General features: G+C 42.6%; 1 protein-coding gene across 2 annotated transcripts in view; it reads right to left on the bottom strand.

The window, feature by feature from the left end:
- Positions 1-12,777, bottom strand: part of SLC2A12 (solute carrier family 2 member 12) — a 63,904-nt gene that overhangs the window by 4,469 nt on the left and 46,658 nt on the right. For both annotated transcript variants that reach the window (XM_037843352.1, XM_037843353.1), the window contains exon 4: positions 10,191-10,323. In XM_037843352.1, the coding sequence (XP_037699280.1) occupies positions 10,191-10,323 (133 nt within the window). The remainder of the gene's footprint in view (positions 1-10,190; positions 10,324-12,777) is intronic.

The following is a 12,777-nucleotide window of genomic DNA, read 5'->3' as shown; positions in this document are numbered from 1 at the left end:
TCCCACACCTGACTCTCCCATCCTGAGTGTCTGTGCAATTCCTGACCTGCCTATCCAACTGCCTACTAATAATTATCTATAGGATGTCTAAAGGACACCTCAAAATTAACATATCCCAAACAGCCCTGAAACCTAGTCCTTCCCCAGGCTTCCCTGTCTCAGCAAGTGGTACCACCATCCATCCAGTTTCTCAAGCCTTACTCCTATACCCAACTCATTAATGGACTGATTCACTCATTTGTCCATTCATTCATTTATTCAACAATGAGCTCCATCCATACACCAAGGAATTGTTCTAGGGACTGGGAAACAATGATGAACAAAATATACAAAATTCCCTGCCCTCAAGGAAGGAAATCGACAATAAACTAGGTAAAATATGTAGTGTATCAGTTTTGTTGGAAACTGATGTAGGAAAGTGGAGGCAGAGTTGGGATAGGATTGTGACTTTAAATAGGGCGACGGGAAGGTGAAGTGGTGAGGTGGTGAGCCGCATGGCTGTCTAGGGGAAGAGAACTCCAGACAGTAGAAACCAGTGCAAAGAGCCTGAGGCCCCCACGTGCCTGGTATGCTTAAGATCAGCAAGAAGGCCAGTGTGTCTCAGGCAGAGGAGGAGAGGAGGGCCCCCAGGGTTCAGGGCTGCCACAAGGCTTTTCCTCTGAAGCACAGAGCCACTGGCAGATTTCAGCAAAGGGACAACTTAGTCAAGTTTTAAAGGGCTTGCTTGACTGCTGTATTGAGAGCCAGTTGGAGGGGCCAATGGTGGGGACAGGAACCAGGTAGGTGGCTGTTGAGGAATCCAGGAGGGAGATGCTGGGGATTCAGATCAGGGTCGTCAGGCTCTGGTATACTTAGAGGTAAGAGCCAACACAATTTCCAGGCAGATCAAATGTGGGGTGTGAGAGAAAGGGAGGAGTCAGGGAAAACGCCCAAGTTTCGTGGCCAGAGCAGGTGGAATGAAGAAATTGACATTAACTGAGATGGATAAGACTGTGAGTAGAGTAGGATTTGGGGAGATCAGGAGTTCTATTGAAGGCCTGCTAAGCTTGAGATAGCTATGAGACATTTGAGAGGTCATGTAAAGTAAGCCACATGCCTTCCCAGCTAATAGAGGTTTTCTGGACGCCATTGGCTTTCCTTTGCTGAAGGTATACTTGTGTTGATACTCAATTTGGAAATTTTCATGGCCTTCAGATTGTAAACTTGTAACCAAATAAACCCCCTTTGTAAAAGCCAGTCCATTTCTGGTATTTGCATAACGGCAGCATTAGCAAACTTGAACAAGTGGTGAGCATAAAGGCCTGACTGGAGCGGGTTCCTGAGATAGTGGGGGCAGAGGAGCTGATGACAGTGAGACAGAGAGTGCTTTACAAGAACTTTGCTCTAAATGGCAGCAGAGAAAAGGCAAATGCTGGAGAGGAAAATGGGATCAAAAGAGCTTCTTTTTAAAATAGTGGGCATTGGGGGAGGGCTGGAAACACTGCATGTTTTGATACTGGTGAGAATGATCCAGCAGCGGTAAAACCCGGACAATGCAGAGGAGAGCAGAGAGCTGTTGAAGAATGTCCCAGAGAGGGTCAGCCTCACAGAGGAAAGATGGAATTTTACGTAGAATCCAGAGGGTTGGCGGTGGGTATTTGGGTACAAATACTGATGTGTGTGTTGATACATGGAAATTCCCTTCTGATTATGTCCATTTTCTCAGGGAAGTCAGAAGCAAGACCACCATCTGAAAGTGAGGAGGGCCAGGGAGGTGGGGACATTTAGAGAGAGATAAGGTGGCATTGCACAGTTAGTTGTCTAGGGGAGAGGCAGAGTTGACAGACGAGAGATACGTATGACTGTCAGGAGCCTGGAAGCCCACTTGAGTCTGTGGTCAGGGTTTTAAAATGAAGCCAAGCACTATACTTGGTGCCTTCTGTGGCCACATTCAGCTCCCTAGGCACTCCGTAAGATGTCACCTGGATCATGTCACTCCCCTGCTTCCCATTGCAATTAGAATGAAATGCAAAATCCCAGCACACTAGCCTCTACCTGCTTTCCAACTTAAATCTCCCAAGATTCCAGCCTCCTGGACTTCTTTAGGTTCCAGGGATAGGCCAAGCATGTCTCTGATTTCATCTTTTGCATGAGCCGTTCCCTCTGCCTAAATTTCCTTTCCCCCTATATTCACAGAGTTGGCTTTTTATCATCACCCAGATTTTCTCCTAAATGTTACCTCTCATAACATCCTTCACAGCTCGCCCAGTCTAAAGTTAGTCCCCTACTCACTTTCTATCATGGCCCCTTAATTTACTCCTCCTCATGGAAGTCTCACTGATATGTTGTTGTTGTATAGCACCTAGGGCAGTGTCTGGCACATAGTAGATGCTTAATAAGTATTTATTGAATAAATGAATTTGCATGAATAAATGAATGAATAAATAGCCATATAAGCTTAACTGCTAAAAGTAAAAGAAACACATGAAGCCTCAGAATTAAAATATTTGCACAACATTGACTTGTCTTGCTTATTTTCTCTCTCTGTTTCCACTTCAGCTGGGGAGAAAAATAAAAGTCACAGCTGAAATAGCAAGCATGGCAAACCCCATGTTTTGAGGTTGTAGCTGGCAGGGCAGAAGTTCAACCCCCAATTCTTTCAAATTATGTTATTGCTGAAATCTTTTCTGACCTCTCAGCTGACTCACTGTTTATCTTATCATAAACTCAACATCCTGGAAGGATAGTTGTTTTCTCAGCCTCATAGAGATAGGCATTAAAGAACCCAGTTCCAAACATGAGAGAGAAAAATGTTAATGGGTAGCTCAAATTTGAAGTTAACTTGATATCATAAAGAGCTTCCTTTCTTATTCCTTACAAAAACTCACTGGGAGTTAGACATCAGGACTATTTATTTCCCGGGTTATAAAATTGATTCGTTGTCTATTAACTCCTAAATTCCCAAAGACTCCCTTAGCACAGCACTATCCTCTCTCAGTCTTCAAGTTCACATCAGCTCCTGGGTACTGTCAAGTTCAGTGGGCTTTCCACTGGCCTATATTTCTTTAGCTGATTTGATAACTTTTCAGTTCCATCATCATCATCATCATCATCATCAGTCTCTGATATTTCCCCTCAGGGAACCCTGTTTACTATTCATTCTTCATACATATTTGGGGTCAATTTACATAATTCAAGAGGTTTGCATTTTCATTTTAAAAGCCATTGCCAACCTGCAGCTCAAGCTAATACAAGCTCCGGGCCTCTAGCTGCATAAATAGGAGTTAGCCAAGATTGCTAAAAGCAGCTTCTTTTCCTTTCTGCCCTCTGCACTGGGCTTCCCCACAGCCAGACACCGTAGCAGACCCTGTTGCTGCTAGTCAGAAAAGGCAACTGCTTCCTGCTCCTGACACGTGGGAAGTGGGGTGTGCACCTTCTTCCTTTTCCACGTTTCACATTTCTGATCCTATTAAACTTAACCTCCCTCGAGGAAGGCAATGACTGTGTGATGCTTTGCAGTGTCACTTACATACATACAGAATTTTTTAAGGGGTTCCCACAAGAGCGTGACTTATCTACACGCGTTCACTTTTTGCCCCAAAATAACGTCTTCAGTATTTCAATTTTCCCTGTTAAAGAACCCTTCAACAACGAGAGGAAAAAGGCCCGGGGAGAAATCAGGTGCAAAGGGGAAGGGCTGAGGAGACAGAGCTGGGTGAGGGGAGGGCACTGTGCTTTGGGAATGCCTCCCCCGGCCGCCTCCTCTACCCTGCTGTCAGACTCCTCCTGTGGATGCCCGGCGCCAGCGTTTCCTTGTCCGGAGTCTTCTAAAAGAATGCACTTCACTGGTGGGTGCGCTCCCCAAGGGAGGGACTTTTCCTATTTCGTAAACTGCAGTATCCTCGATTCCTAGCCTGGTGTCTAGCACATAGTAGATGCTCAATAAATACATGAATGCCTGGAAAAACTATCTAAAATGGTTGTTTTAATTCTATTCTCATCCAATTAATTTTGATTGTGATTTGGGGGATGCAAGCAATGTTGGAATTAGGATTTTGTGTTATTTTACGTTAGTGAAATAGGAACGAGGAAAAGGAGCTTGGAGAGTGTGGGGAATCTGAAGATCAGAATGAGAATAGAGTTGAAAATATATTTTCCCTACTACACCATAATTTTACAGAGAGCAGGGAGGATATTTTATCCGTCTTTTTGTGTCTATTGCATAGAATAGAGGCTCTCTTGAATTGAATTCAGCTTGTTCCTATATAAAATCTTTTACACAGTCAAGCCCTCTTTAGATAGTAAATCAGAACTCTAGAGTGAAAAAGCATTTTAGAAATCATATATTTCAACCCCTTTACTTTACAGATGAGGAGCAGCCCCAATGAAGTTAAATGTCTTCCTCGTGGCGGCACCCAGTACACGCAGTGGAGTCATCTAAACCTCAGCTCCAGGGTTCTTTCCACCACCCCACGCCACTTCATTTAGTCATCAGAGAGCACAATGAGAAACCTACCCTTTGAAGACCCAATAGTACTAACTTCCACATTAAAACTAAGGCTCCTATTTTTTCATCAGAAACAAAATACAGGCATACCTCATTTAATTGCTCTTCCCTTTCTTGTGCTTTGCAGGCATATCGTTTTTTACCAACTGAAGGTTTGTGGCAACCTTGCAGGGAGCAAGCCCCTCGGCACCATTTTTCCAACGTGCTCACTTCATGTCCTTTAATTAAGGTATGTACGCTTTTTTATTTTTTTTAACACATAATGCTATTGCACATTTAACACACTACACTTTAGTTAGTGTAAACATAGCTCTTATTTGCACCAGGAAACCAAAAAAATCCATGTGACTTGCTTTACTGCAATATTGGCTTTATTGCGGTGGTCTGGAACTGAACCCAAAAAACGCCGAGATATGCCTGTCACATAAAGGCTACACACGGAAGTGTGAAGATGAATACATTGGAAATGCTTCTGAGTGTTCACATAAAAGGCTGGGTGCATAATATTAGGTTCAACACCAATTTTCCTGTTTTGGATCTGTAAAAGGATACCAAACTTTTAGAAATACGAACAGAGATGCAAAGAGAAAAGAATGGGGCTAAAACATTCTTTTAAACCATGGAAATAGGCTAGCAGATATCGATAACTTCCATTTGTTTGATTGACTTGTGCATGGAAGCGCTTGTTTGTATTATTTATTTGGTATCCCTCAATCCAATAAGTGTATTGAGCACCTTCTGTGTAAGTGCTGAGAGTAAAAGATGACTCAGGCGTGCTCCCTGTCACGACGGAAGGAGGCAGACGGGTAAATGTGCCACTGCACTTTAAAATGGGCAGTGCTTGAGCTGAGGGTAAACGGGAGTGGGCGAGCACAGAGCAGAGGCTCTCTTCTCTAGCAGAAAGAACAAGAGAAGCTTCAGAGAGCTCGATACCTTTTGTCTTTAGAAATGAGTCACGTAAAGACAGGTTTAGAAGCAAGAGAAAATCCTCCATGGAGGGAAGAGTAAATCCTCCTTTTCATTTAACCCTTCCAAATGCTCCAGGGGTTGACGCAAGTCTTCGGTTTGTTTCCTACCCCCTTAAAAGATTGCCTCCCTCCCCAGCTCTGCCCTTCAGGCGCCCCAGGAGGGTCAGGCCCCGCTGTCACACTTTCTTTCCTGCTCCCACCATCCGAGCCCAAAGAGAAGCTGATCGCTCCATCCCCACCTCAAGATTTAGGAAGTTCTCTCCTACCAAACCAACAAGGAAAGGCAGGCCTTCAGTTTTGTTCAGTTAATTCATTGCTACTTTCTTCCTGCCTCAATTTTTTAGTTAGTGTTGTTCACAGGGATTGTAACAAATCTTTCTCTGTAAAGGACTTTTGCTCCCAAAGCTAGTGTGATGGGTAGTTCAGAAGTGCATAGACGCAGAGGTGGATTTACCGAGATGCCAACGAAGCTGGATCTTCAGGGCCCCACGCTTGCACAGTCCCTTCCAAAGCCCACACAATCAGGCTTAATTTTGTATTCATAATTCATAGTAATTTTTTAAACAGGGCTTTTAAATGCTTAGGCTACACAAAACACGAACCTGCCCATATACATACCTAATTCCTATGCATATGTTGATGACTCCCAAATCTACATCTTTCACAAAGTTGTTTCTCCTAAACTCCAGATCCCAAAGTACCCTTGCCTTCTTTCCCTTCAACCTTGTTTTTCCCACAGGCACCTCAAATATCATCTGTACAAACTGAACTGATCATTGCCTCCAACCCCCCACCAGACTCCTGCCTCCCAAACCTGCTCTTCCTCCTCATCCATCTCTTAGCTCCATGAATGTCACCATTGGATACTGGGCTCACTCTCCAGTCCCCCCTTTCCCTCAACTGTCATTTCCAAACTGGATCCAAGTTTTCCAGGTTCTATCCCTCCATCTCTCCCAGCTTCAGTTTCTTATCTGAGTCCTCCAACAGACTCCTTATGGGCCTGCTCTTTCAGCATCTCTCATTTCCATTTTCCATGTTTTGCCATATTTCTCTTTCTAAAATGCACATCTGGTCACTTTACTACCCTGCTCTATACCTTTAAGTGCACAGCACTGTCTTCAGGATAAACTCCTTACCAAGATGGATGAGACCCACCTGACTGCTACCTGCTCTGGGCTCTTCTCTCAATCCCCAGGTTAAACTGCATTCATCATACCACATCATGGAGTGGATTGACCTCTGAGTGAGGACCCATCCTCTGACCTCCACACATACCTTCTTTGCCCAGACAGACTTTCCTTTGTGTTCTTCAGCACACTGTATTACCCCCTAGAGTAAGCAAGCTATGGATTCTTTGTCTCCTTGATCTTTGGTTTTTTCCTTGTACAGTGCCTGACACACAGTAGATGGTCAAAGCAAAGAGATGACTGAATGATATCTCAAGTGGTGGGCAAGGGTATAGCCAGCATGTCTCACTTATCTTAATGCATACATCCTCCTACTCCCATTGCCCAGATTGGGTGAGGCCACAGATTAAATCATACCCATGATATATAGATGAAAACCTGTGCCATTTATACTGTCAATCCATGTTGTGGGACATGGGGTTTTCATCCACATATCCAGTCCCCACATGCAATGAATTCAGCCTTGACCTCTCCCACAAGTTATCCAATTAAACTGTGAATACTTCCTAATTGTCTGCTAGGAATCAATATTTAAGCTAGCTTAATATTGTGGGTACATAAGAGAGAAAGTGAGCAGAGAATATGCCTGGCAAAGAAAAACTCTGTAACCTGCTTAAGGAAGTGCAAAAACCAGAGTGCTAGCTAAGGCAATATAGAAGGAAGCAGGACTAGAAAATATTGAAAACCAGGAGACAAATAATGCTCACCCAGGGCTAGAGTTACTGATGGCTTCTGGGATGAGGATTCGAGTTGACCTTAAGGCATCAGGATGAGGGCTAAGACCTCAAAGATGACTAAACATAGGAATAGAAGGAGAAACAACCAAAGGAAGAGTCAGTGAAGAAGAAGATCATTACATAGGAGCTGAAAGAGACAATGTCAAGAAAGAGCAAATATAGTAGATTAAATGTGGCCACAACAGAGGAGTAGAAAAGTGGGAATAAAAATTAAATGAATAATAGGGGGATGGCGAGATGGGATGTTTTGGGTGTTCTTTACTTATATTTTTATTCTTACTTTTATTTTTTTAAGAGTAATGGAAATGTTCAAAAATTGATTATGGGGATGAATGCACAACTATATGATGGTACCGTGAACAACTGATTGTACACTGTGGATGACTGTAGGGTATGTGACTATATCTCATTAAAACTGAATTGAAAAAAAATTATATAAAAAAATTTGGCCACAACTTCTTTACCCTTTGTTCCCATCAAGAAGTTAAGTCTATTTCTACTTCCCTTGAATCTGGACTGTCTTGGACTTGCACTGAATATAGAAACTGGTGGGTGATGCTGTGTGAATTCCAAAACCGAAATGGCAAAAGGTCTTACAGCTTCTGCCTTCACTAGCTTGTCTGCCACGGGTGGCAGCTGCTTTAGCCTCCTGGGGGATGAGAGACAACATGGAGGGGACTGAAACTCCCCATCTCTGACAGCCAGCACCTCCCGCCACCCAGATGAGGGAGACCTTCTCAGACCGTCCAGTCCAGCTGAGCCTCCTGCCGATGGGGCCACAAGAGTGAGTCCAGGCAAAACCAGCAGAGGCCCTGCCCAGTCAAACCCAAGACTCACCGGCCATAGTAAATCATTGTCACTTAAACCTGCTACATTTCAGGATAGTTTATGAAATGCAGCCATAGCTAATGGATGTGAAACTAGGCATAGGGAAGGATGAAAATTAAAGGAAGACCATTCAATTTAGCTACAAAGAAGACCTAGCATCTCAATTCTGGAAAAGACCTGAATCCATCAGGAAGGCTCCTGGCTTACAAATGGATGCATTGAGTTACCAAGATTGAATCTGTAATTAATAGTCTTGTTTAGATATTCTATGCTCACCAAGAAATCCAATCACTTGGCATCAGCTTGCATAGCACCAGGAAATGCGCTACTCAGGCCAAAGTTCATATTCAACGTTCTTGACCGTTACACTTCTCATTGCAAATGAGTCAGTTTCATTTTATTCTTAAAAAAAAACAGGGTCTCATATGGACCAGAAATCAGCCTATAACTAGATGTTTAACCATGGCTTTAATTAAGAGAAAAGTTTTTCTGCTTACTAAAGCAAAATATTTTTAAAATTCAAACCATTAAAACGTGTATTGGGTATAAAGCTAAGTACGTTGTATTAGGAAATTCACCACATCTTTACTCCTAGTGGTTTAGTGCTATGGTTAAGTAGAAGGGATTTAGAAAGTTCATAAATGCAGCGAACAGAGTAAACAAAAAGGATTTAAGGGATGTTTCCTGAGCAGCACTGAAACTTGTACCGCATTACTCTCCCTGGGGTGCTGTTGACATTATTTTAAAGCTAGCCTTCAAGAAGCTACAGAGCAGATATTTTAATAACACAAGTTAAGAAAAAAATTTCAGTTATCAGAGTGTACATCTGATATTGTCATGAATACATGTGTCTTTGATCACATAGCAACTGATTATTATTAGTTTCTGTTTTACATTTCCATACAGTTTGTGTTTCTTCAGCAGCTTTACAGCAATAAAAAAACTATGGCAGGTGGAAGTCTCAAAAAAAAAAAAAAGCGTATGGAGTAAGAAGTGAAGATTGCACAATCCTACTTATCGTACCCCAAATAACCAGCATTAACAGTTTGGTCCATAAAAATTTATATGCCTACCTAGACCTACCAGCCCTTCACCTGTTACATTTATTCTTCCTTCAGATTAAGGCGGAACAATCACTGTGCCCACAATTCCTGTAGAAAGCATACGGTTCTCTCTAGTCTAGTAAAGTATTTTAAAAAGAAAGTCAGAGGCTGTAAATTTGCAGTTTCCTCCCAGTATATTAAACCCAAGAATATGTCTCCTGGGGTTGCCAGTAGGATGAGTTCATCCTGGGGAGAGGAACAGGTTCCCCTTCATCTCTACCCTCCATGCATGCCCTTCTCCCAGCCCTCCACATTCTCCCTGGAACTCTGAGTTCTGCCACTTAAAGAAAAGAGGAGTTTTCTGCAGCTCATTTATAAGTAAAGTGGCTTAAACAGTCAGTGCACGTGAAATTTATTTAACTGGTTTTCTAAATGTCTATTCATGTAAGAAACTCTGACTTTCTTAAAATTGCCTCAGTGGGCCACATTCAGAACAGCTGTAGACATTTAAGCCCATGGGCTTTTCTCATCAGCTCATCCTGAGCAGACATTTAGGGCTCGAAGGGGCCTCCAAGTCTAACGGAGACGGAAGGGCTGAAGCCCACGGCCCTAGCCCAGATGAGCATGACCAGCCGGGGCTGAGCTGAAACCCAAAGCAAAGAAAACCTCCTCTTGGGGATGGGATAGGAGGTAGGCAAGGTTCGAGGTTCTGCGACCACTGCTGAAAAGAGCTTTGAAAGGTTCACTTGTTAGTTATCCAGTTTACTTTTATCCTATTTACTTAGCCAAGTCACCCAAATGAAAGACATGCTTGCAGACATGGTCTTACGCCAGAAGGAATATCCTAAAATGATTCAGGATGTTGCTATTATTTAATTGTGTATAAAAGCTGCCTTTCTGATTACAGAGTTTTGTACAGAGAGCAAGGACATGATACTTACATTTTTGCTAGCTCCACTGATATCTGTTCCAGAGAACATCCCTTTGTCTCGGGTATAAACACAACAACAAAAGCTAGGGATGCCAGACTCATTATTGTATATATAAAGCACACCCACGGCAGGCCGATACTGTCTAGAAAGAACAAAGAAAATTGGTTAGAAATGTGTTTCATGTTGCTTTGGTCCCAGTCGTAGGCAGCTGCCTTTTGGAGGATATACATAAAACCACTTATATTTTCAAACATGCCAATAGTACCATATCCAGGGAAACAGAAATCCCATATGAAAAATGTAGCCAGCCTCCAAAGGTTTCAGTTGTACAAACGACCCCAGCTTTCTTTGGTAAAGTAAACAGCAGTCTTGTAACGGTCACAATTTAAATGCCATCCTCTTGGTGGGCATGCTCTTCTTTTTCAAAACAGTAATGCATTTTTATTAATGTAGTAAAGCACGTGGTCCTTGCAGAAACAGAACCTCAAAAACACAAACACATATAATGCAAAAGGTAAACTATCTCCTTCTTCCCCTGAGCCTTAACAGTTCCTCTTCTTGGAAATCACCACTACAGCCATTTGGTTTCAACTGGGTGGACATTTTTATTGACATTTGTGCAGATGAATTTTCTTGGAATCAGCTCACTCTTCTTTACTCTGATTTGAATAGATCAAATTACTTCATGTTGGCAATATTTCATCAGTTTCCAATAGCTGACAGTGTTTTGAAATGTTTCCTCTTGGGCTCAAAATGATAATGACTCCGAACAAAGGCATCAACTTGCTAAGACTTGACAGATCTCACCTGGCAGCCTAGCTTTTCCTCTGACATTTCCAGGCTAACGTCCATCCCTCTGTAGTCACTGACCAAGGGTGAGGTACATTAACTGGTGAGGAATGGTCCCCAAAGCACTGAGTCTGCCATTCAAATTGTGTTGCCCCCTGGCTCGGCCGCAACAAGTCCAGCCTGGCAGGAAGGAGTGAAAAAACACTGGCTCTTTCTGAAAATAGGCTTGGACCAATGACACACTTAAGACTTGCAAACAGCCCCTCAATTAATAGCTGCAGCCACAAATCATGGCTGATCAATCAGGAAACCTGAGCAGTTATGTACTGAGGCAGTTTTGTGAGTGACCTGAGAAGGAGCTAAGCCTATTAACCACTTGTCAGTTGTGCGGAGATGAAGAGAAGCGGGCAGCAGGGAGGGCTCTGCAGTTCATTTGACAAACCCTCTGTGCTTTTCTCTGCTGCTGGCACAAGGTTTTGCTCATGTGGTTGCTTCATAAATTGCTTGTGCAATTGGTCCTTTTTCCCTCCATGGAGCATAAAGCCAGAATATAGAAATTGGGGAAATAAAAACAAAGGTCATCTCATCAAACCCGTTCCCTGATTCTGCTTGAATACTTTCAGTAAACATGTGCTCACTACTACACAAAAATTCTCATCCATGGTGAAACAACTCTGTGTGTTTAAAAGGTAGGCCTTCCTTGAAGCCCAAATCTGCCTTCCAGTGACTTCTGTTCAGAGGCTCGGCTTTGCCCTCTGGCACTGCACTTCTTTGTAACAGTTATTCAGATTTTGAATGTGACTCCATCCCTTCCCTGAGGAGCCTCTCGTCCAAGTCAAACACCCCGAACTTTTCCTACAGTTCTTCACAGCATGTGCATCCTATGTCCTCCTCAACCACACTGCTCTCCTTTGGTGGGCACCCTGCCATTTTTAAACACCCCATTTAAAATACTTTACTTTGAGCTGAACACAGGCTGTGGCTGGGTCACAACCGCAGGAGTAAGTGTGTCTATCTGGAACATTCTGCCCTATTTACACAGCTGGAATTGCCGTGCAAATTTGGTGTCCGAGGGCTTGCAGCCCCTCTGTCCTGTACTTGGGAAGCTGGTTTTTGAAAATGGGTACAGAATTTCAAACTTCCTCCAATTAAAAGTCTTCTAAAGGTTTTCAGTCAGAAGCTGACTGAGAACTTCTGGGTTTTCGTTGTCCTATCCAATGTATTAACTATCCTTCCAGAGATTTCTGTCACCTATCTTAATACCTCATCATTTCCATTCTTTCTTTTATATTTCTCTTTTTCCACACCAAGGAGCAAATGAGTTGTGTGTGTGTGTGTGTGTGTGTGTGTGTGGTGGGTGTGCAAAGGTGAGGGCACGTGCTACAGGTGTGAAAGTAAGAAAGGATGGGAGAGATACGGCCAGTGCCAATAGTCAACTGCTTTATTTCCTTCAGTCTTACACTATTTCTAAAAATAAAGGACATAAGCCTGAAAATTTTATGTAAGAACCCAAACTATGCTTAATTAATAATTCCAAAAGTTAATTTTCAAAAGTGGATGCGTACTCAAAAAATGTTTATATATGTGTGTGTAATGTATTTATATATATATATAATATATACTTAAGTACACATCCACTTTTGAAAATTAACTAGATATATTACCTATATACAAACACACGCACATAAAATAAAGGGGGGAAAATCGAAACCCACTCATTGGCCAGTTCTGGAGCATACTGAAGGAACCACATCACTATGCTGAAAACTGGAAAATAAAGAGAAAATTTCTATTGCCTCTCATATGA

Source organism: Choloepus didactylus, chromosome 7 (genome assembly GCF_015220235.1).
Source record: "Choloepus didactylus isolate mChoDid1 chromosome 7, mChoDid1.pri, whole genome shotgun sequence".
Classification (NCBI taxonomy): Eukaryota; Metazoa; Chordata; class Mammalia; order Pilosa; family Megalonychidae; genus Choloepus; species Choloepus didactylus.
This window is presented reverse-complemented; position numbering and strand designations above follow the sequence as displayed.